This window comes from Lepisma saccharinum, chromosome 4 (assembly GCF_977018435.1).
Source record: "Lepisma saccharinum chromosome 4, izLepSacc3.1, whole genome shotgun sequence".
Taxonomy (NCBI): Eukaryota; Metazoa; Arthropoda; class Insecta; order Zygentoma; family Lepismatidae; genus Lepisma; species Lepisma saccharinum.
The window spans coordinates 103,012,746-103,029,862 of record NC_139232.1 but is presented as its reverse complement, the minus strand read 5'-3'; the positions used below and the strand labels follow the sequence as shown (position 1 = coordinate 103,029,862).

The 17,117-nt window shown below is 37.8% G+C and overlaps 1 protein-coding gene across 1 annotated transcript in view; it reads right to left on the bottom strand.

Annotated features, from left to right (window-relative positions):
• LOC145987292 (scavenger receptor class B member 1-like) overlaps positions 1–15,587 on the bottom strand; it is a 55,203-nt gene extending 39,616 nt beyond the window's left edge. Inside the window, exon 1 of the mRNA XM_083121810.1 lies at positions 15,535–15,587. Coding sequence (XP_082977936.1) covers positions 15,535–15,565 — 31 coding nt within the window. The 5' untranslated portion in view covers positions 15,566–15,587. The remainder of the gene's footprint in view (positions 1–15,534) is intronic.
• Positions 15,588–17,117: the final 1,530 nt, after the last annotated feature.

Here is a 17,117-nt window from a genome sequence, read left to right as displayed (position 1 = left end):
CCTCTTTCTCCCCTTCCATCCAATATCACTCTCTACCCCTCTATCTTCCATTCCCTCTCGATATCCTCTTTGTACCCTCCCTCTCCCTGTCCCCTCCCACTCACTCTTTATCCCCTTCCCTCCACTCCCTCTCTCTATCCACTCTATCCACTCCCTCTCTCTGTCCCCTCCCTTTCACTCACTCTCTCTATCCCCTTCCTTCCACTCTCTCCCTTTCTATCTCTCTCTCTTCTACTCCCCTATCCCCTTCATTCTACTCCCCCCCTATCCCCCACTTTACTCCCTCTCTCTTCCACATCCTCCCTCCCACCTATTTTTTCTGTTCCTTGATTCCTTCTTCTCTCCTTCATCTCTCAAGTCTGTAATTTGTTTTTTTTTCACGATTGACTGTGCATCAAACATGTAAATTTCAGGTATTTAACACATCCTTGAAATAATTACCATTCTTCAGTGCTATTGTATTTGCGACAATTAGAGTCGTAGCCTTTTAACTTTCGTTGTTCCTACATAACTACATCGTATTCTATATTGGTTTAGCTACTTGTCCAATATTTAACACAACTTCATTCGTCCTTTTGCATGATCTTTTTCTATTTTCAATACTTATCTGTGCTTCCCCTCTCTAAGTCTTTTCTCTACTATCATGTTTGCTCTTCCTTGTTTTCCTCTCTTTCCTCTTTCTTGCAGAGTTCAGTCTTCTTAATACTTACCCTGGACATGTCCAAACCATTTCAACTGTTTAAATTTCACAAAATACAGTATTGAATATTGCATCTTCATATTTTTCTTTGGTCATTCAATCATATTTTTTCTCTCCTTGTGATTTTGCTTCGGTCTCAATTCTTAAAATGCAAAACTTCTGCATACATGATTGCCTTTTTTATACTAGTTAGTAAATATACGAGGACAAATCGAAAAGTCTTTGCCCCAATTTTTTTTCAGCCGAACTAATAAATATGCAGAGAAATCAAAATATAGGAATTCTTCTATGTACCTTGCACTATTTTTCCACATAGTCACCACAGCGGTTCAGGCATTAATTTGTCCCATCGCACCACTAGTTTGGAGATGCCGCAGTTGTAGAATTCGGCCGGTTGATCGTGGAACCACCGCCGGACAGCGGTCTTCGCTTCATCGTCGCCAGGAACTTCTTCAGTGTGACCAAACACAAGGAAATCACTGGGAGCGAGGTCTGAACTATACGGTGCATGCTCCATAATCTCCCATTCGAATGATTGAAGACTGTCGACGGTCCCGTTTGCAAGATGAGGCCTGGCGTTATCGTGAAGGATAACATTGTTCACATCGAGAACCCCTTGGCGCTTTTTCCTGATGCCAGCTCGCAGACGTGAGAGTGTGCCAGAATAGCTGTCAGTGTTGATGGTGTCACCTCATGACATGAAATCCAGCAGGAGTGGTCCTCGGCGATCCCAGAAGACCATGAGCAATGTTTCCCGTTAGGAGCGAGGACGCCCCCGACCGCTCATTGTCATGAAGGTCTCCTCGGTCATTTTCGAACTCGCAACACTACCACCGCACACTTCTCAAAGCAAGACACTTGTCCCCATACGTCGGCTGCATTTCCCTATGGATCTCGATGGGCGTTTGTCCCTTGCTCCATAGAAAACTAATAACACTTCGCTGCTCATACGACGTGGGCGTGTTGAGTACTACAGCCATCTTTGCAAACTGACAGCAACGCCGTGCCGCGGAGCACCCGAGAGTTAATGCTGGACCGTTCCAAGAAAAGCCTATTGCATTCAATTCAATTCAATTCAAATTTTCTTTATTAAAGGGCGAGGTTCAGCCTGTGGCTGTTCTCCCACCTAACCCCGTTTGACATTTACCTAGTGTACATAAACAAAATCATAAAAAAGAGAAGAAAATACAATAAAAAATGGTTACAAGGAAAGAACAAAGATGAGATTTAAAAAAAAAATCAAGACAACACGTAAAAAAAAAGAGAGAGAAAAAACACATTCACGCACACACACACACATTAAAACACACATACTAAACATTTCTGAGCAGGACATTCACGCACGGATGTTGAGATTGATGTACATGATTATGGTAGTTTTGTGAGATACGATAGAACAACGCATACCTAAATATTACAATATAGTTGTAGATTTGTCAAGGATTGGATTGGATTGGCGAGGCTCGTATGTAATCTAAACTGTATTGTGTAGTGTTACTCGTGGGAGGTTGAACAGAGATATTGTTCATCTAACAGAAAATTCTTTAGGTTATTCTTAAATTTGTTAGGACTGGGGAGGGAGGTAATGGAGGGCGGAAGTTCATTCCATGTTTTTGCCGCTGAAAGTGTAAAAGACGATTTGAAAATTTCCAGTGAGTGTTTGAAGAGTTCAAGTTTCGCTATTCCTCTTGTTTTGTAGTTGTGTATTTCCCTTCTGGTTTTGAGTTTCTCGAATAAATTTTCGGGAATTTTTTTATGCAAAAGATTCTGTATAAAGCAACAGAAATGAAGTCTGTGACGTCTGTTCATGTTTAGCATTTTGTTCTCGTTCAGGGTTGGAAGAATATGATCGAATTTTTTAATGTTATAAACGAAGCGTAAACAAGAATTTTGAACTTTTTGAATTTTGACTTTATTTCGAACAGACAAGTTTGCACCGTATACTATATCACAGTAGTCTAGAAGAGGGAGAATCAGTGTTTGCACAAGTTTCATTTTAATATTTGTATTTAAGTATTCATTAAATTTATAGAGGGATCTTAGTGCTGCGTAGGCTTTCTTAGTTTGCTCTTGAACATGAAGATCCCAGTTCAAGTGTTCGTCTAACATAACTCCTAAATTCTTTATACTTTTTGAATGTGGAATTTCGGATGTCTCTATTTTGACGCGTGGATTATTCGGGTTTATCATTGCGAGGCTATTCTTGGAACCCATGACGGTGAAAACAGACTTTTGAGGATTTATTTTCAGACCATTTGCATTACACCAGGTATTGATGGCTGCCAAATCTTTGTTAAGTAATGCTATTGCATGATCTGGTGATTTTGGTGGAAATGGGATTTGAATTTGGGTGTCATCTGCATAAAAGTGTACGGTACTATGCTCTATGTTGGTTTCTAAATCTGCTGTGAAGATTGTATATAGGAGAGGAGCTAGAATTGATCCTTGCGGAACGCCAGTTTCTAGCGGAAGCGTGTTCGAGAGAGAGGGCGTGGCAGTTTTTAGGAACACGTTCTGTTGCCTGTTTGTCAAGTACGATCTGAACCATTTGAGTGCGGGGTGTGAAAAATTATAATATTTCAACTTGCTTAAGAGTAGGTCGTGATGAACCTTGTCAAAAGCCTTTGTCAGATCCAGTGAAACCAGAGCAACTGTCATACCCTTGTCCATTGAGCGAAATATATCATCCGTGACTTTTAGCAACGCCGTCGCCGTGCTGTGAGCAGGGCGGAAGCCCGATTGGCATTTCGGAAGGAGATTGAGGCTGTTCACATGATTTCTGACTTGATTGTAAACAATTTTTTCGGTGATCTTGGAAAGGGTGGGTAGTAGACTTATAGGACGAAGATCGTTTAAGGACGATGTTACTTTTTTCTTAGGTAGAGGGATCACGCGCGCTGTTTTCCAGCTGATTGGATATTGTCCAGTCCGAAAGGAGAAATTTATTATATGTGTCAGGTGACTTAAGATAAACGGAAGTGATAGTTTGAGCATGTTTATTGTTATTCCATCATTGCCAGAGGCATTGGATCGTATATTATTTACTGCTTTAATTGTGTCATATTCACTGATTTCTTTAAGATGAAATTGTTGTGCACTTTCATTAAATATTTTGGAGTTAAAAAAATTACTGCATTGAATGTATATCTCAGATTCTCGTAAAACATGTGTATTTTCAGAAGCCTGTACTCGATGAAATCAATGCCTTATTAAATGTGTATGTATTAAATGTTTTGTTTGAGGTCTACTTTATGCTCAAATAGATTAATTGGGACTTGAAGTACAATTTAAAGTTGATTTCTAAGTAAAAAGTTTGCATCGTGATCTTGAGCATATTTTTAAGTTAATCTGTAGTTTCAAAGTACCGTTAGCTTGAATAGTGTATGCACAATTATGCAATTTAAACTTCCTCCGTACTTAAGATAACTTCTTCCTTGTTTTTCTTTCTTTACAGTGTTGCCAACTACTTCATTTTAATGTACGTACTTCTTCCAAGGTTTCTTTTTCATTGTACAAAGATGAAAATTACTTTAAATATTCTTGAATTAACGTAACCTTCAGCCGTATCTACCGTTTGGAGTACTGAATAACCTTTGCTCCTAAGCTAACGTGGGAAAATTTTCAGTACTGTGTGCATGTTTAAAGAAAGTAGCTCTCACCTAAGTTCATGTACCTATCATTTACGTTTTGAAAACACGGGCACTAGAGTTTTCGTGAATTACATTCTTCCATACAACACTCCCTCTGGTACCTCCTTTCCTTTCAGAACCCCGACATAGCAAACATAACTGGGCCCTCAATGTTGCGATTTGCCTAAACATTGAAGTGTGTCATAAATGAACCCTGCTTTTTCTACGGATAAATGCCCAAGTTTACAATGCTGCTGAGAAATTCCGTATCAAAATCACGAGTAGAGCCTTATGTTTCTTCTGTCATGTTCCATCAGTCAATAGCAGTTCACTGCCTTTTATTAACTAACCTGTTATACACCCACCTCGGAATTAGTTCACAAAATCTTGTACATTTTGTTCTTGTATTTCCAAGATACATTAGTATGAAATTGAAGACTAAAATTGATAAACGCTGTAAGTGCCACAATAATTCAAACACAGTTTTCCACGTTAAACTGTGAAATGTGCCATGCTTTATAATGTGGTAAATGTGAAATGTGGCTGGTAGCCCTCTAAGTAGTTCAAATGGCGTGCAAAGAGGTCACTAGTGTGCACGTTCTTACGGGCTGATGTTCGGAACGATGCGATTTCCCAACACTTTCGCTTTTGGCACTTACAACGTTTACCACTTTTAGTCCTCAATTGTTAAAAAGTAATGATGAAATAATATTATATAAAAATTGTAAATATGAACTATTTATATTTGTAGATGTGAAGATATTTATTGTCTTGTAGGCTTTAATGCATTTAATTTTTGTGTGTAAATAGTACACACCGTAAATGTTTTTCAAATGCATGTTGGACGAAAACAACTAAATATAAGGCTATAAATTCAGTAAATAATGTAGATTAACGTGCACCTTTTCAATTTACCACTTCTTGTGTGTTCATAATTTTAATACTCTGATACGTAAAACTTATTATTTCCTATTTGCTAATACACTGCACTTAGGTAGTGAATGTGAGTACACAACGGTAACTTATTGAATGATAGTATTCGTAACTGGCAACAGTGATGTGCAAGGAATTACACTCGCTAAAAGGCACTGCTGAAAGAGAATAGATCCATCCGAAATCACTGATCGAACAAGTTTTTGTGTTAATTGATAGGTATTGTTCAATTAAGAACGAAAGTAAAATAAATCAACTCAGAGGAAATGTATAAAGATCCAAGTTTAAAACACTTGGGCTTCGAGTGATCCAAATTCAAATCATGGCCCACACAGCAAGAAGTACCTGGAACTGTAATAATTGTGCAAGAAGTTGCTGTTTAGAATCTGAAGAAAACCAGTATGCCAAGTCTACTCAACACGAGAGTCATCAAGTCCCATCCAGGACCTACAAAAGTATCAGAAACAGCTGACATGATTCCGTAATCTACCGCACTTGTAATGCTAAGATAATCTATAAACTTTCCGACGCTTGAATGTCAATTTGCCAACGATCCCTTCTAAATTGCGTAATGGCTATGCTTCTGATAAGGGTCTTGAAACTCGAGCCAATAAATTACTTCTATACGTTTACGGTTCACTGTACAGATGGACTTCTTTTCTTCGGCACTTTCGTATAAAAAAGAAACCACTCATCTTGTGTGAGCAGGATATTTTAGGTAGTTCTTGAAGCTGCCCTTGTACGTTTTTTCAGAGAACAAGGTGCTGAGGCGGTATGAAACCATGCTTCTTGTTTTGTACATGATCTGAACCGAAAATATGGCCTACAATGCAGATTTGCTTGCGTTGGTCAGTAAGACGTGTTGCCAAGACTTTTTTTTGATTCAAAGTCTTGGTGCAACTCGTGGTTGAATCTTTCGAAACATGACCAAGATCAGTGTGACATACTCTATTTACTACTTAGCTTTTTTTCTACTGTGATTGACGTAGATGGCCTGTTTTGCATAGCTGTCCCTTTCCAGACTTCCCGGTTAAAAAGAACTTCATTCAAATTGTTCATAATGTCTGTTGCAATTTCCAGTTTGCTAACATGAATAAGTAGAATGATTTCGCAAGGAAGAAGAATTTGCTAGAGCACGCTCGGTCAAATACAAAACTATTAATAGTACATGTTATCTTCTTTATTCCGTTTATGACAATATGTACGAGGTCTGAAAATTGAGTTCGTGAACTCATCGTAGAAAAAGTGCAACGTAGCTCATTGCTGAATATCACTACAGTCACCTTCGAAGTACTACCATTGGGAAGCTATGCACCGATGCCAGCACGTAGTGTACCCTTCAAAGTAATTTTGGAACTCTTTTTCTGGAATTGCCATGAGAGCTGTCGTCGTATTGCCCATGATATCCTGAATGTCATCAAAATGTTTTCCTTTCAATATTTCCTTTATCTTCGGGTAAATAAAAATGGGTTACATTACTTTTTTTTCATGACCAGTGAGAACGCGGCCAAAAATATTGTCTTACCTCTCAAAAAGGTTTTGGCACACTTCGACTCTCCTTTGCTTTTGTTCATCGGTGAGCTCCTCCGAGACCATTTTTCCACACACTTTTCTCATGTGAAGATTATCAGTTAAGATTTTCATAACTGTTTGCTTTGCTTCTGACTGTCAGCCGACAATTTTGACGCACAATTTGACGAATTTTTGTAATGTTTTCGCCAGTTTAGTTTGTTACTGTCCACTCTGGCTTCTCTTCATCAGTAACGCTTTCTCTTCCGTCAGAAAAAAAAACGTTTAATCCATTTGTACATTGTTGTTTTTTCATGTCCTTATCTCCATAAACTTGGACAAACATGTCCCTTATTTTGCATCCACTCTTGCCAAGTTTAACCAGAATTTTGATAATGCTTGTTCATTGCTCTAATTCAAGTTCAGACATTCTTGCGATGGCACACAAAAACATGTAACAATAATGAACGCCACTCAGCAAGACACTGCCACACTTCGACACGAACATAGCTGTGAGACACTGATATACCAAGGTTATGAAATCTTACCGAACTGTTTGTACAGTGATGCCAACGTAAGCGCACGGTATCAGGTTCGCGAACTTAATTGTCAGACCTCGTATGTAATTTAACATTGACTTTTTTTAACTAATAGTACCGTAATTCAACAAATGTGCGGGGGGGTTGTTTTTTGGGGGGAATATACTCATATTTTTGCCATTTTTATATCTAGTTACTGTCGATGGTATGAAAAGGCATACTGACAAAATATATCCTATATTTTTGTTGCTCTTTGACATTTTCTCTCTTATCTTTCACGACATTTATACGTAATTGTTAGCAACTGTTGGAAATTTTGAATTATTATTATTGGAAAACAATTTCAATTGAGATACAATTATCAAATAAAACCCTTGTTTCATTAAATACAATACGTACAATACGTTGTAAGATTCTTTTCTGAGGTCTAGTTCACGAATTTTGCAGATGAAATTAGTACCCAATTTTTGCCGAGAAACCTACCTTCAATGCCTCTGGGCTAACCTGACAATCCGTTATTGGTTGATTAGTTTAATCACAAAACTCCGACCTCCATGACGAATTGGTTAGCACAGAGCGCTAGAACGGCAAAGTTCACGGGTTCGAATACCGTTCTGGTCATGGTTGTGCTTCGTGAGTGTCCCTTCATGAATTTCAACATGTCATTATCATCAATCATCCTCATCGTAGCGATGAGTGGCATGAAAAGTGACGCTAAATAACGGGACACAAACTTACTTCAGCTGGTTTTGTACCATTTGAATTTCATCTGTAAAGCTTACCTTATGATTTATAAGTCTAATATACATAAAAATTGCAGCACCTTCTATTTCGCTATTTGCTTAAAAAGACTCTTATGATGTATCCTTTTCTAAAGTTGTGGCGACAGGAAATGTACTTGCCTGGACTCACATGTATTCCAGATGGACGTGGTCTACAGCCAGAGAGTGTAAGGACCATGTTGTAGAAAATGACCAAAATAATGACTTGCCGTGCAATTTATCTTCGAGTGATTAAAAGGTTTCCGTAAAACTTCTGGCCTCTAATACTCTTTTTAATTGCTTCCTCATGGGCTATTTCAGAACTGAATGACGGAGAAGGGGTTATACATGATTAGCGACGCAAGTTAAAAGTCGAAGTACCATCACTGAATGTAGGACCATAAAATGTACAAGTACTCTCGTGTAAATGTAAAGGATATGTTCACATGTATGATGTGACGTAAGGGTACATCGTTAACAGGAATTATATTAAATGCAAGATGTGATTCAAGGCTGTATGTAAACTGTGAAAAATCACGCAGGAATTTGAGCGAGAAGTATAGGCTCGATCAGAACTCGAACCCGAGTTTCTGCAATACTGTGTTATACAAACTCAACTACCGAGCTAGTATCACCTCATTTCATTCGCCTTCGATGTGGAATTGTCTCTTGTCAGTTATATCCTAGTTATTCTCAGTGATTTACACGTAATCATTGAAATATCACCATATGTGATCAAGGGTAATATCACAGATAAGCGTATATATACCCTTAGCTGTGGTAATACATATCGCATATTAATATTTATGGAAAGCGCAAAACAAGCTTCTCAGATAAATAAAGCCATCTAGTTATCGTTTCACTACACGGTTCTCGTGTCGAGAGTTAAAAAGAAAATTTTTGAAGAGTTGCAAATTTGGTGTAGTAATTTATTAGAAAACGTTGGTGAAATATATCGCTGTTACGTTGAACACAATAGGAAAGAACCTTGGTTTTATAATAGTAAAGTGTCTAGAAATGCAATTGTTTCAATAAATAAACTAAGAACTTGTCATTTATTTACAAATACACATTTTAAAATTGTCAAGTTGCGACTGTTGTAATTCAATGGGTGATACTCATCACATTGCCACACCCTTTTAGGTACAGACACCGTCCAGCTTACCTCAAGGCTAAAGTCATGAGATACCTCGTACTATTAAATTTGAGCAACAAACGTCAAAAGGTTTTGAAAGGAAACAAGCAGTTTACTCACAATAGAGAGAACTAAACCACCGTATATTCTGAAAACACGAGTTTAATACATTTCAAAACATGTGGTTCTCTTTCCACAATCTCGGCTTTAAGGTCCTTATATTCCTAAAGTCTTTCTCTTGTATCCCATGTAAAGGCTTCTTCTTTCTACGTCTCTTCTTCTGACGATGGTTTATTCTTTCTACGTCTCTTCTTCTGACGTTGGCTTCTTCTTCTTTCTACACGTAGATAGACTTCTTCTTTTATAAGCTTCTTCTTCTATATTTGAATATCTTCTTATATATTTATGTAGACTTCTTCTTCTATAGGCTTCTTCTTTGTAACAAGGCTTTATGGGTCTTCCTACCGGCCCGTTTACCTCGTTTCTTTCGGAATTTGCCCCGAATATCTAAATATCCAACCTTAGGGTCGCTGTTTGAATACTGCGCCACCGCCTACACAACCAAAAGGGATAATTGAAGGTCGCAGCCAATCCCGCGCCAACCTCAATCCGGTATTGCAATACAATGCACAACTCGCTAGTGCTCTGGGGCTGCCTAGAACTTGGCACCACCAAGAGAACTACAACCAAAAAATCTAACATAAAATCTCGTTCCTATTAGATGGTAAAGACACAAATCGAACATCGTTCTTTGACTTCTTTACTTTCCTCTTGTTGACATATGTGATAGATATGGCGAATGATTATATTATAACACCTTTACACAGTTCATTGTTGATATATTATTACTAATCAAACGTCAATAATAATTTTGTATTATATACATTTGTTTTGATTTGAGTTCCTCTCACATTATTCCTCTAGTTAATATATCTCTGCTCTTTGCCGCGCACTGCCATCTATCGTCCACTTCTTGAACTATATACAACTGATTTCAGGCATGCGGGTACGTAACACAACATTATTATTAGATATCCTATTCATACAGAGAAACGAGATATTTTATGAATTATCAAAACTTAGTGTACCCTCTCCAATAAATTTGATTTAATTATTGTGGGCACCAGACATTTGCATTGGATACATTATAAGCCTAGTTGTTTTTATGAGACAAGTGAATCATATCAAATCAATCAATCAATCAACTTTAGGGTGTATATTGTGTAGAATTCGAGATCGTTGTACTGTCGGAAAATTTCGAACATTTCCCGACTTTGTTCGAAAATGGTGAATTATTTCCTTCTCCAACGTACGTGTTTTTAAAAGTTCATGTTCCAATACTGTCCCGCACATCGCTGGTATTTTTAATAACGTTAAATTAATTTTTAGCCAGAGTTTTCACTGACTCGAAATTGTGATAGTTCTTGATTGGTGTATGTTTTTAATGCTTCGTAAATCACCGAAACACCACAAGAAATCAGGTATGAAATGTGCACGCCACAATCATTTTGGCGATTTCGGCAGAAGAAAACAAAACGATTTGGTTCGAAACGGTGATCGGCCGTGCTGACCAGATTAGTTCGACGCCAATGTGACAGCTCACTGTATTAAATCATGTTCGTTTTCCTTTTTTTTCGTTCGTGTACGCCGGCCGAAACCGGACCAAGTGACCACGCCATTATTATTATTTAGGAAGACTGTCAGTCCACCAGATTTATTTTTTATCGAGTCTTCCAGTTTCTGAGGTATCGATAGTTGGCACGGACGGTCAGACAAACGGACACGACCAGCTTTTGCTAATTGGGGCCCTAAGCAACCAGACCCTTACCCCTTGGCATGTGCGAATAATTTATTTATTTGATTTATTCTACTTCGCTTCTCTACCACTTTTGGATAATCGCTAAGATGAAGATGCGTGATGATGTGATCAAATTGAAAGAACGCCCCTGTACAGGCTGGGATTTGAGTCGTAGCGCGTTGTGCTAACCATTCCGCCACGGATGTCGGCGTATGTGCGAAAAAGCCGCGTAGTAAAACAGTTTGGGAATAGACGAATTTTCCACACCATCTTACATTCTAATTTTCTAAAGTATCGAACGAGACGAGACTATCGAACAGAAAGTCTCGTCTCGTTCTGATCTCGGCGTGCCGTCATGCCCATCACAGCGCGCTACGATGTCAAGCGTCCAGAGATCGAATCCCGGCCTGTGCATGCATGGGTGTTCCTCGTGACTGTCCCTTCATGAGTTTCATTATATCAGCACTCATCCGTAAGGAACTTTTCACAATGCACCCCAAATGTCAACTTCACTTCCACGTAGTACACCTAGCCTTACAAGCGCCTGGACTCACAGCCAGTATAATCCTCTGTAGGGTTGTGTGTTGTCCTGTGTTTACTCCTTATATGTGCCGAGAGTGCCACTTTACAACCTCAGCTTTTAACAAGGTAAGATGATTTTAGTTCTCGGACACAGACGTTGATTTTAGTTACGATAAAGGACCGGACCTCGTATAGTGTGACGGGTGCAAAATAGTCCAAGTGATGACGCACCCAAAAAAAATATTTCTATCAATCATCCTCGCGATAAGTCAAAAGTGGCAAAAAAATCTAAGTAAACTAAACAAAATCAATCAATCAATCCTCAATCAACTACTTACATAGGTTGCTATTTATGTATCCGGAACTGGCAACAGTAATGTTGCTAGGTAACATCTAATATATCCATCGTAAAATTGGACATTTCTATGGTATGTGTACCCAGAACGTTGTGCTTACAGATGTAATTTTTGTTTCTTACAGGGACTTGGAAAATTTCATCGGAGGCCAACAATGGAATTAACTCGAGAACATTTTCGAGCAATGATTTTCTACGACTTTCAACGGTGATTATCTTAACAATAGTGCATCGATCAACTCACTTCGACTTTTGGCGATGAAGCACCATCTAAAAGCACTGTATATCACTGGTTTAGTGAATTCAATCGTGGCCGTCGTTCGCCCACGGACGAATCTAAAGAAGGCCGTCCAAAATCGGTTGTTGTGCCAGAAAACATTGATGCTGTGCGAGAACTGATAATGCAAGCATCACCACACATCGGTTTAATAAACATTTTGCATTAATTGAATAAAATAAATCCAAATGTACGGTCACCGGCAATAAAAATGTGGCACGTAGATCCTGAAATTCTCGCTTCCCTCCAAGACGTTATGTGTGTTGCCTAACTCTACGGTGGCGGTATAAGTCACCATTAAAAATTTGCTCTTAATATCCACTTACCGCCTTATAGGCAACACACATATCACCTTGCAGGGAAGCGGAAATTTCATGATCTGCGTGTTCCATTATAAAAATGTGATGTGTGATGTGTGTGTGATGTGTAGAGCCGGTGATTGTACATATTGAAAATAATGTAATCTCTATATTTTATATATGGATGGATGGATGTGTGTGTTTGTATGTTCATCAATAACTCTCGAACTCCTGGAGCGATTTCAACCAAACTTGGTACGCGTATCACTTGCAACCAGGAAAGAAGTACTGTGGAGGTAAGACACCCCTGGCACCCCTAGGGGTGGGTGGGAAGGCGTGACATGTAAAAATAATCGAGAACCACCGATATTAAATTCCGCACAAACAAGCATCCGTGATTCTATGTAATCCGCACAACGGTAGTGTTTCTCTGGTTGTCTAACATTCAGGCTGTGTTGCGAATGGAATCCATAGTTTCCATGACACTCCCAATGCGGTTCAACTCCACGTTTATCACATATCGGCATGGAGGGTGAGAGGGGGTGATAAATAAAATGCCACAAATGACCTAGATTAGTGTCGAATCCATAGTTTTCGGAATCGCTAAGCTAATTGGTGACATTCACGATCACATTTAAAATTAGTTACATTTTACACTGTAGTTAGAATTCATTATTTTCCTGTCTAATACAAGATTGGGATAAATAAATACCCGGGCAACGCCGGGTAATCAGCTAGTTGTAAATATAATTAGTGCACGTTGATATTCACTGAAATATTTACACATTTTAATTCGAAACTGCTTTAAGTCAATAACAATGTAATTATTAACCAGTGAATATTTATTACCAATAGTTATTAACAGTATTACAGGTATTTAAATGTTACTATCTTCAGAGTACTGAAACGTAAACCTCTCCCATTATTTCCTGTCAATACGACCGTGGTCAAAGTATAGGTCTATCATCCCTCATCGTCATCTTCACGGTTGGTCAAACGTGGCAGGAATGCGAAGTATAATGAACCAAATCAATCAATCAGCAGTAAGGCAATAAATCACATCGAAATCCAGCACAAAAAAGAAGGCACACGAATCGAATACATTAGTTTCCAAATGTTTCTCGGATTTGTCGCTTTGGAGGTTTTAATATACGCACGAAAATCACACGCGATACTCTAATGAAACCACAATTCACCTAGGGGACATTGATTACGTCATATGACATAAAACTCCTCACTTCTGCCACAATCCACTATTGTGTCCATAATTCACAGTGTTTCGTTAATTCCATTGTAATTTAACACTCAGAAAAAACAATCGGTAGCCGTAGAGAAAATTCGTACAAGGGCGCGCTTTTTCCATTGAGTTCAAAGTTGCTACAATACAATAGCAAGGCCTTCCTTAGGACTAGCGTGAGGAGAATATACCTACATATGTTAGATGTATAGTTAATAAAAAAATTTCAAGGATAGTAATGGCTTTTCTTTCTAGAGATTTGAATGTGGTGAAATGGTTTTTCAAATACATTATCTTGATTTGTTCGAATACATGTATGTATAAGCACACAGGTATATTATAATCATATAAGGTACATGAGTATTACTGTGCAAATTGTCCATGACTATTTTCATTAAATTTTTTTCTTACATCCTACGTGTTTTTAAGCGAATGATTTGTATGTATGCTGGTGCAGAAGTTGTCAACAGCTTGTTTTGAGTTATCTTTTAGTTCTTAAAGCTCTTATTGGATCAAATTAAGCGCACGAACATGGTTATGGACAATTTGCACGGTAACACTCATGGATCCCACTGTACTAAGCAGCATAATAGTGAAATTTTTGTAATATTATTAAAGAGGCTTTCAAGATAATGCAAGAATTGAATGTTGAAGAGACTAAACAAATGTTCACAACTAGTTTCAAGAGTTAGGATATGTTAGAAATCATATTGCATAAATGATGCTAAGTTGAAACGTATAAGCATTTTTAGCAAATAAGTGTAACAAAGCATAATTAGTACTACATTTCGATAATTTCGAGGCTTGAAATCTGTTTTTTGCCTATACATTATCAAGAAATCTTATGCTTAGTTTCTTTCTTCAAGAACGTTTCACTCTATTTATCTGTGAAAATTAATGGAATCAGACTTTGGATGTAAACTTCCGCTTTTGTTTTGGATTTAGCAAGTAGTAATTAGTCATGCTTAGAGACATGCACATTTCATTTTCGACAGAAATACAAAATGTGAAATAAGACGCTGTAATATTCATTTTTCATATTTTTGGAAGGTGTGACGTACGTTCTTGTATCATGTTTTGACACAAAATAAGGGGAAATTAACTTGTAAACACGAAATTTACAGTTTATGCAACACTTTCCGAAGTCTGAAATGAGTTATGCAAAAATTACGGAAAATGTATTAATGTGCTGTAAAAATTTCAGAAGTAAAAATTGACTCATTTACACAGGAATAAACTAAATACTCTGATAACTATATAAATGTACTATTAGAGAAGATATACTTATATCGTGTAATAATTTTATATTTTAATCCAAATTTACAATCGTGTTCACGATTTTAACAACAATTAACCATTTATCCATTTTATACTCCACTTTTGCACCCGAAATGTGTTCTGTTTTCGTGTAGAAATCTTAATCTCTCATTCGCCAGAAATATGTGGTCCTAGAATGTTTGTCCCTTGCACTATGCTGGATATAATGTTTTTACATACTTTTTCAGAAAATAAATATAATATTTTGGCCGTTACTTGTTGTTTTGTTTCATCTTTCAGTTTGTGTAAATTTTTAATTTTCGGTCTCGTCACCGAAATTTCCGGTTCGGGTCATAGCCTTAGCATGGGTAAGTGTCTCTCCATCAGTTTTATCTAATCATCTTGATCGTCACGATTATTATCCAACAGTGGCAGATATAAAAATCAGAGAAAAGATGTATTTCCAAAAACATTCCAGACTACCAGTCGGGGGTAGCAATGATACAAGAATTAAGAAACTATCCATATCAAAACAGCCAAAAATTGATACGAAAAAAGGTTCCTCGATTATTAGTCTACTCACATCGCCCTGATATTTCGTCCTCCACCCTCATACCTTTCCTAGACGGTGGTTTCAAAACCATCCTGCACGTTATGCCGATGGCAGACACAACCAGTACGGTCAACGCCTCCTTCCGTCCAGAGATGTGCACTTAAGATAGACAATCGAAGCTTAGGTACAGCCACATGTCATTCCACTGTTGCGAAATGCGTCCTTCGATAGTCTCGACAACAGCGTTTCTGTATGGTGTACATCCTAATTGTGGTATTCGCTATCTTTCGATACTTCTTTTATTGCAGTTGTGCTTTTTTTTTTTTTTTTGCAATCACCTTACCGAATCTTCTGCTTCAAGGTTACAAAATGTGCGATCTTTACCAAATGCATATTATAGCATTTTTATCGGTATTATTACTTGCAATACTGGTCCGTTTTGTATTTTTTGTAACAAATGAATACTAAAGTGACTTTTTTGTGGCGAGAGTACTTAGTGAAGAGTCATAACAATGTGCAGCAATGAGAGGTTCACTTTCTTGAGATCCGCCACGTATAATTGCTTGATTCTATGGTAGGCGCCACTTTCTGACGTCATTGTGGCACAGGCTAGTTATTTTTTTTATGAACGCTACTGAAGAAATACGTTTAGGTAGCAATTAGTGTATGACGTAAGTCAAGGGAACTAAAATTTTATTTTTTGCACGAATGTCACTCCTAAAAACTTTCACATGGCATTGTCTGCTTAGTGGTGTTATTCTTTCAAAGTCCATAGCTATCTTATAGTAGGGGCTATCAACGTGAAAACAAAAGCAAATCGAATGGCACAATCGATTGTGAAACTTTAGCACAGCAACTTCCGGTTCGGTATAAATGTTACCGTATGTGGGCAGGTCAAGCGCATACATGTGGCCTTTCTTTTCTTTTTGTGTTAGATAAAATATATCGCATAAAAGTACTTAATGACGAGGAGAAGAAGAGGTGTCCTGACAAAGTAGGCAGTTTTCCAGTTCCATTGGTGAGCAATTGAGAAGGAATACGGGATTATTCCCGAATGATATCCGGTTACTGCCTACTGTTGCATTTGTCCATATTTATACATATTTAATTGAAAGTACCGGTGTCTACACAAGTCAGGCTCTTACAGCAATAAATCTTTGGATGCCTAACAATCATATTTCAGATCAGGACGGGGAATTTTTTAAATCCCAACGTTCTGGACGAAAAGGAAATGGTCATTTCCAGACTAAATCGGGAAATTTTTCGGTATGGGAAATATTACAAATTTTCTGGCACACTAATAATCTACACATTATGCAGATTGTTTTTGCATTCCTGTAATAAAACCTACTAATTTCAAGAACTTTCATGTACTTATAAGTCATAAAACATCCCACAATAACCATTTAAAAACACTACATTTGGAATTTCTTAACTGTTCGTGTTTCCGGAATGGGAAATCATTTGCCGAAGTCGGGATCGGGATGATATTTTTTCCGTGGCCAGTACCTTGTATTAGATCGCATTTTTTTTAAGATCCCATACACCCTTATAGTGATTGGTGCACAGTCTACTGCTGATTACGGCTTTCAAATTCCACTCCTGGCAGCTTG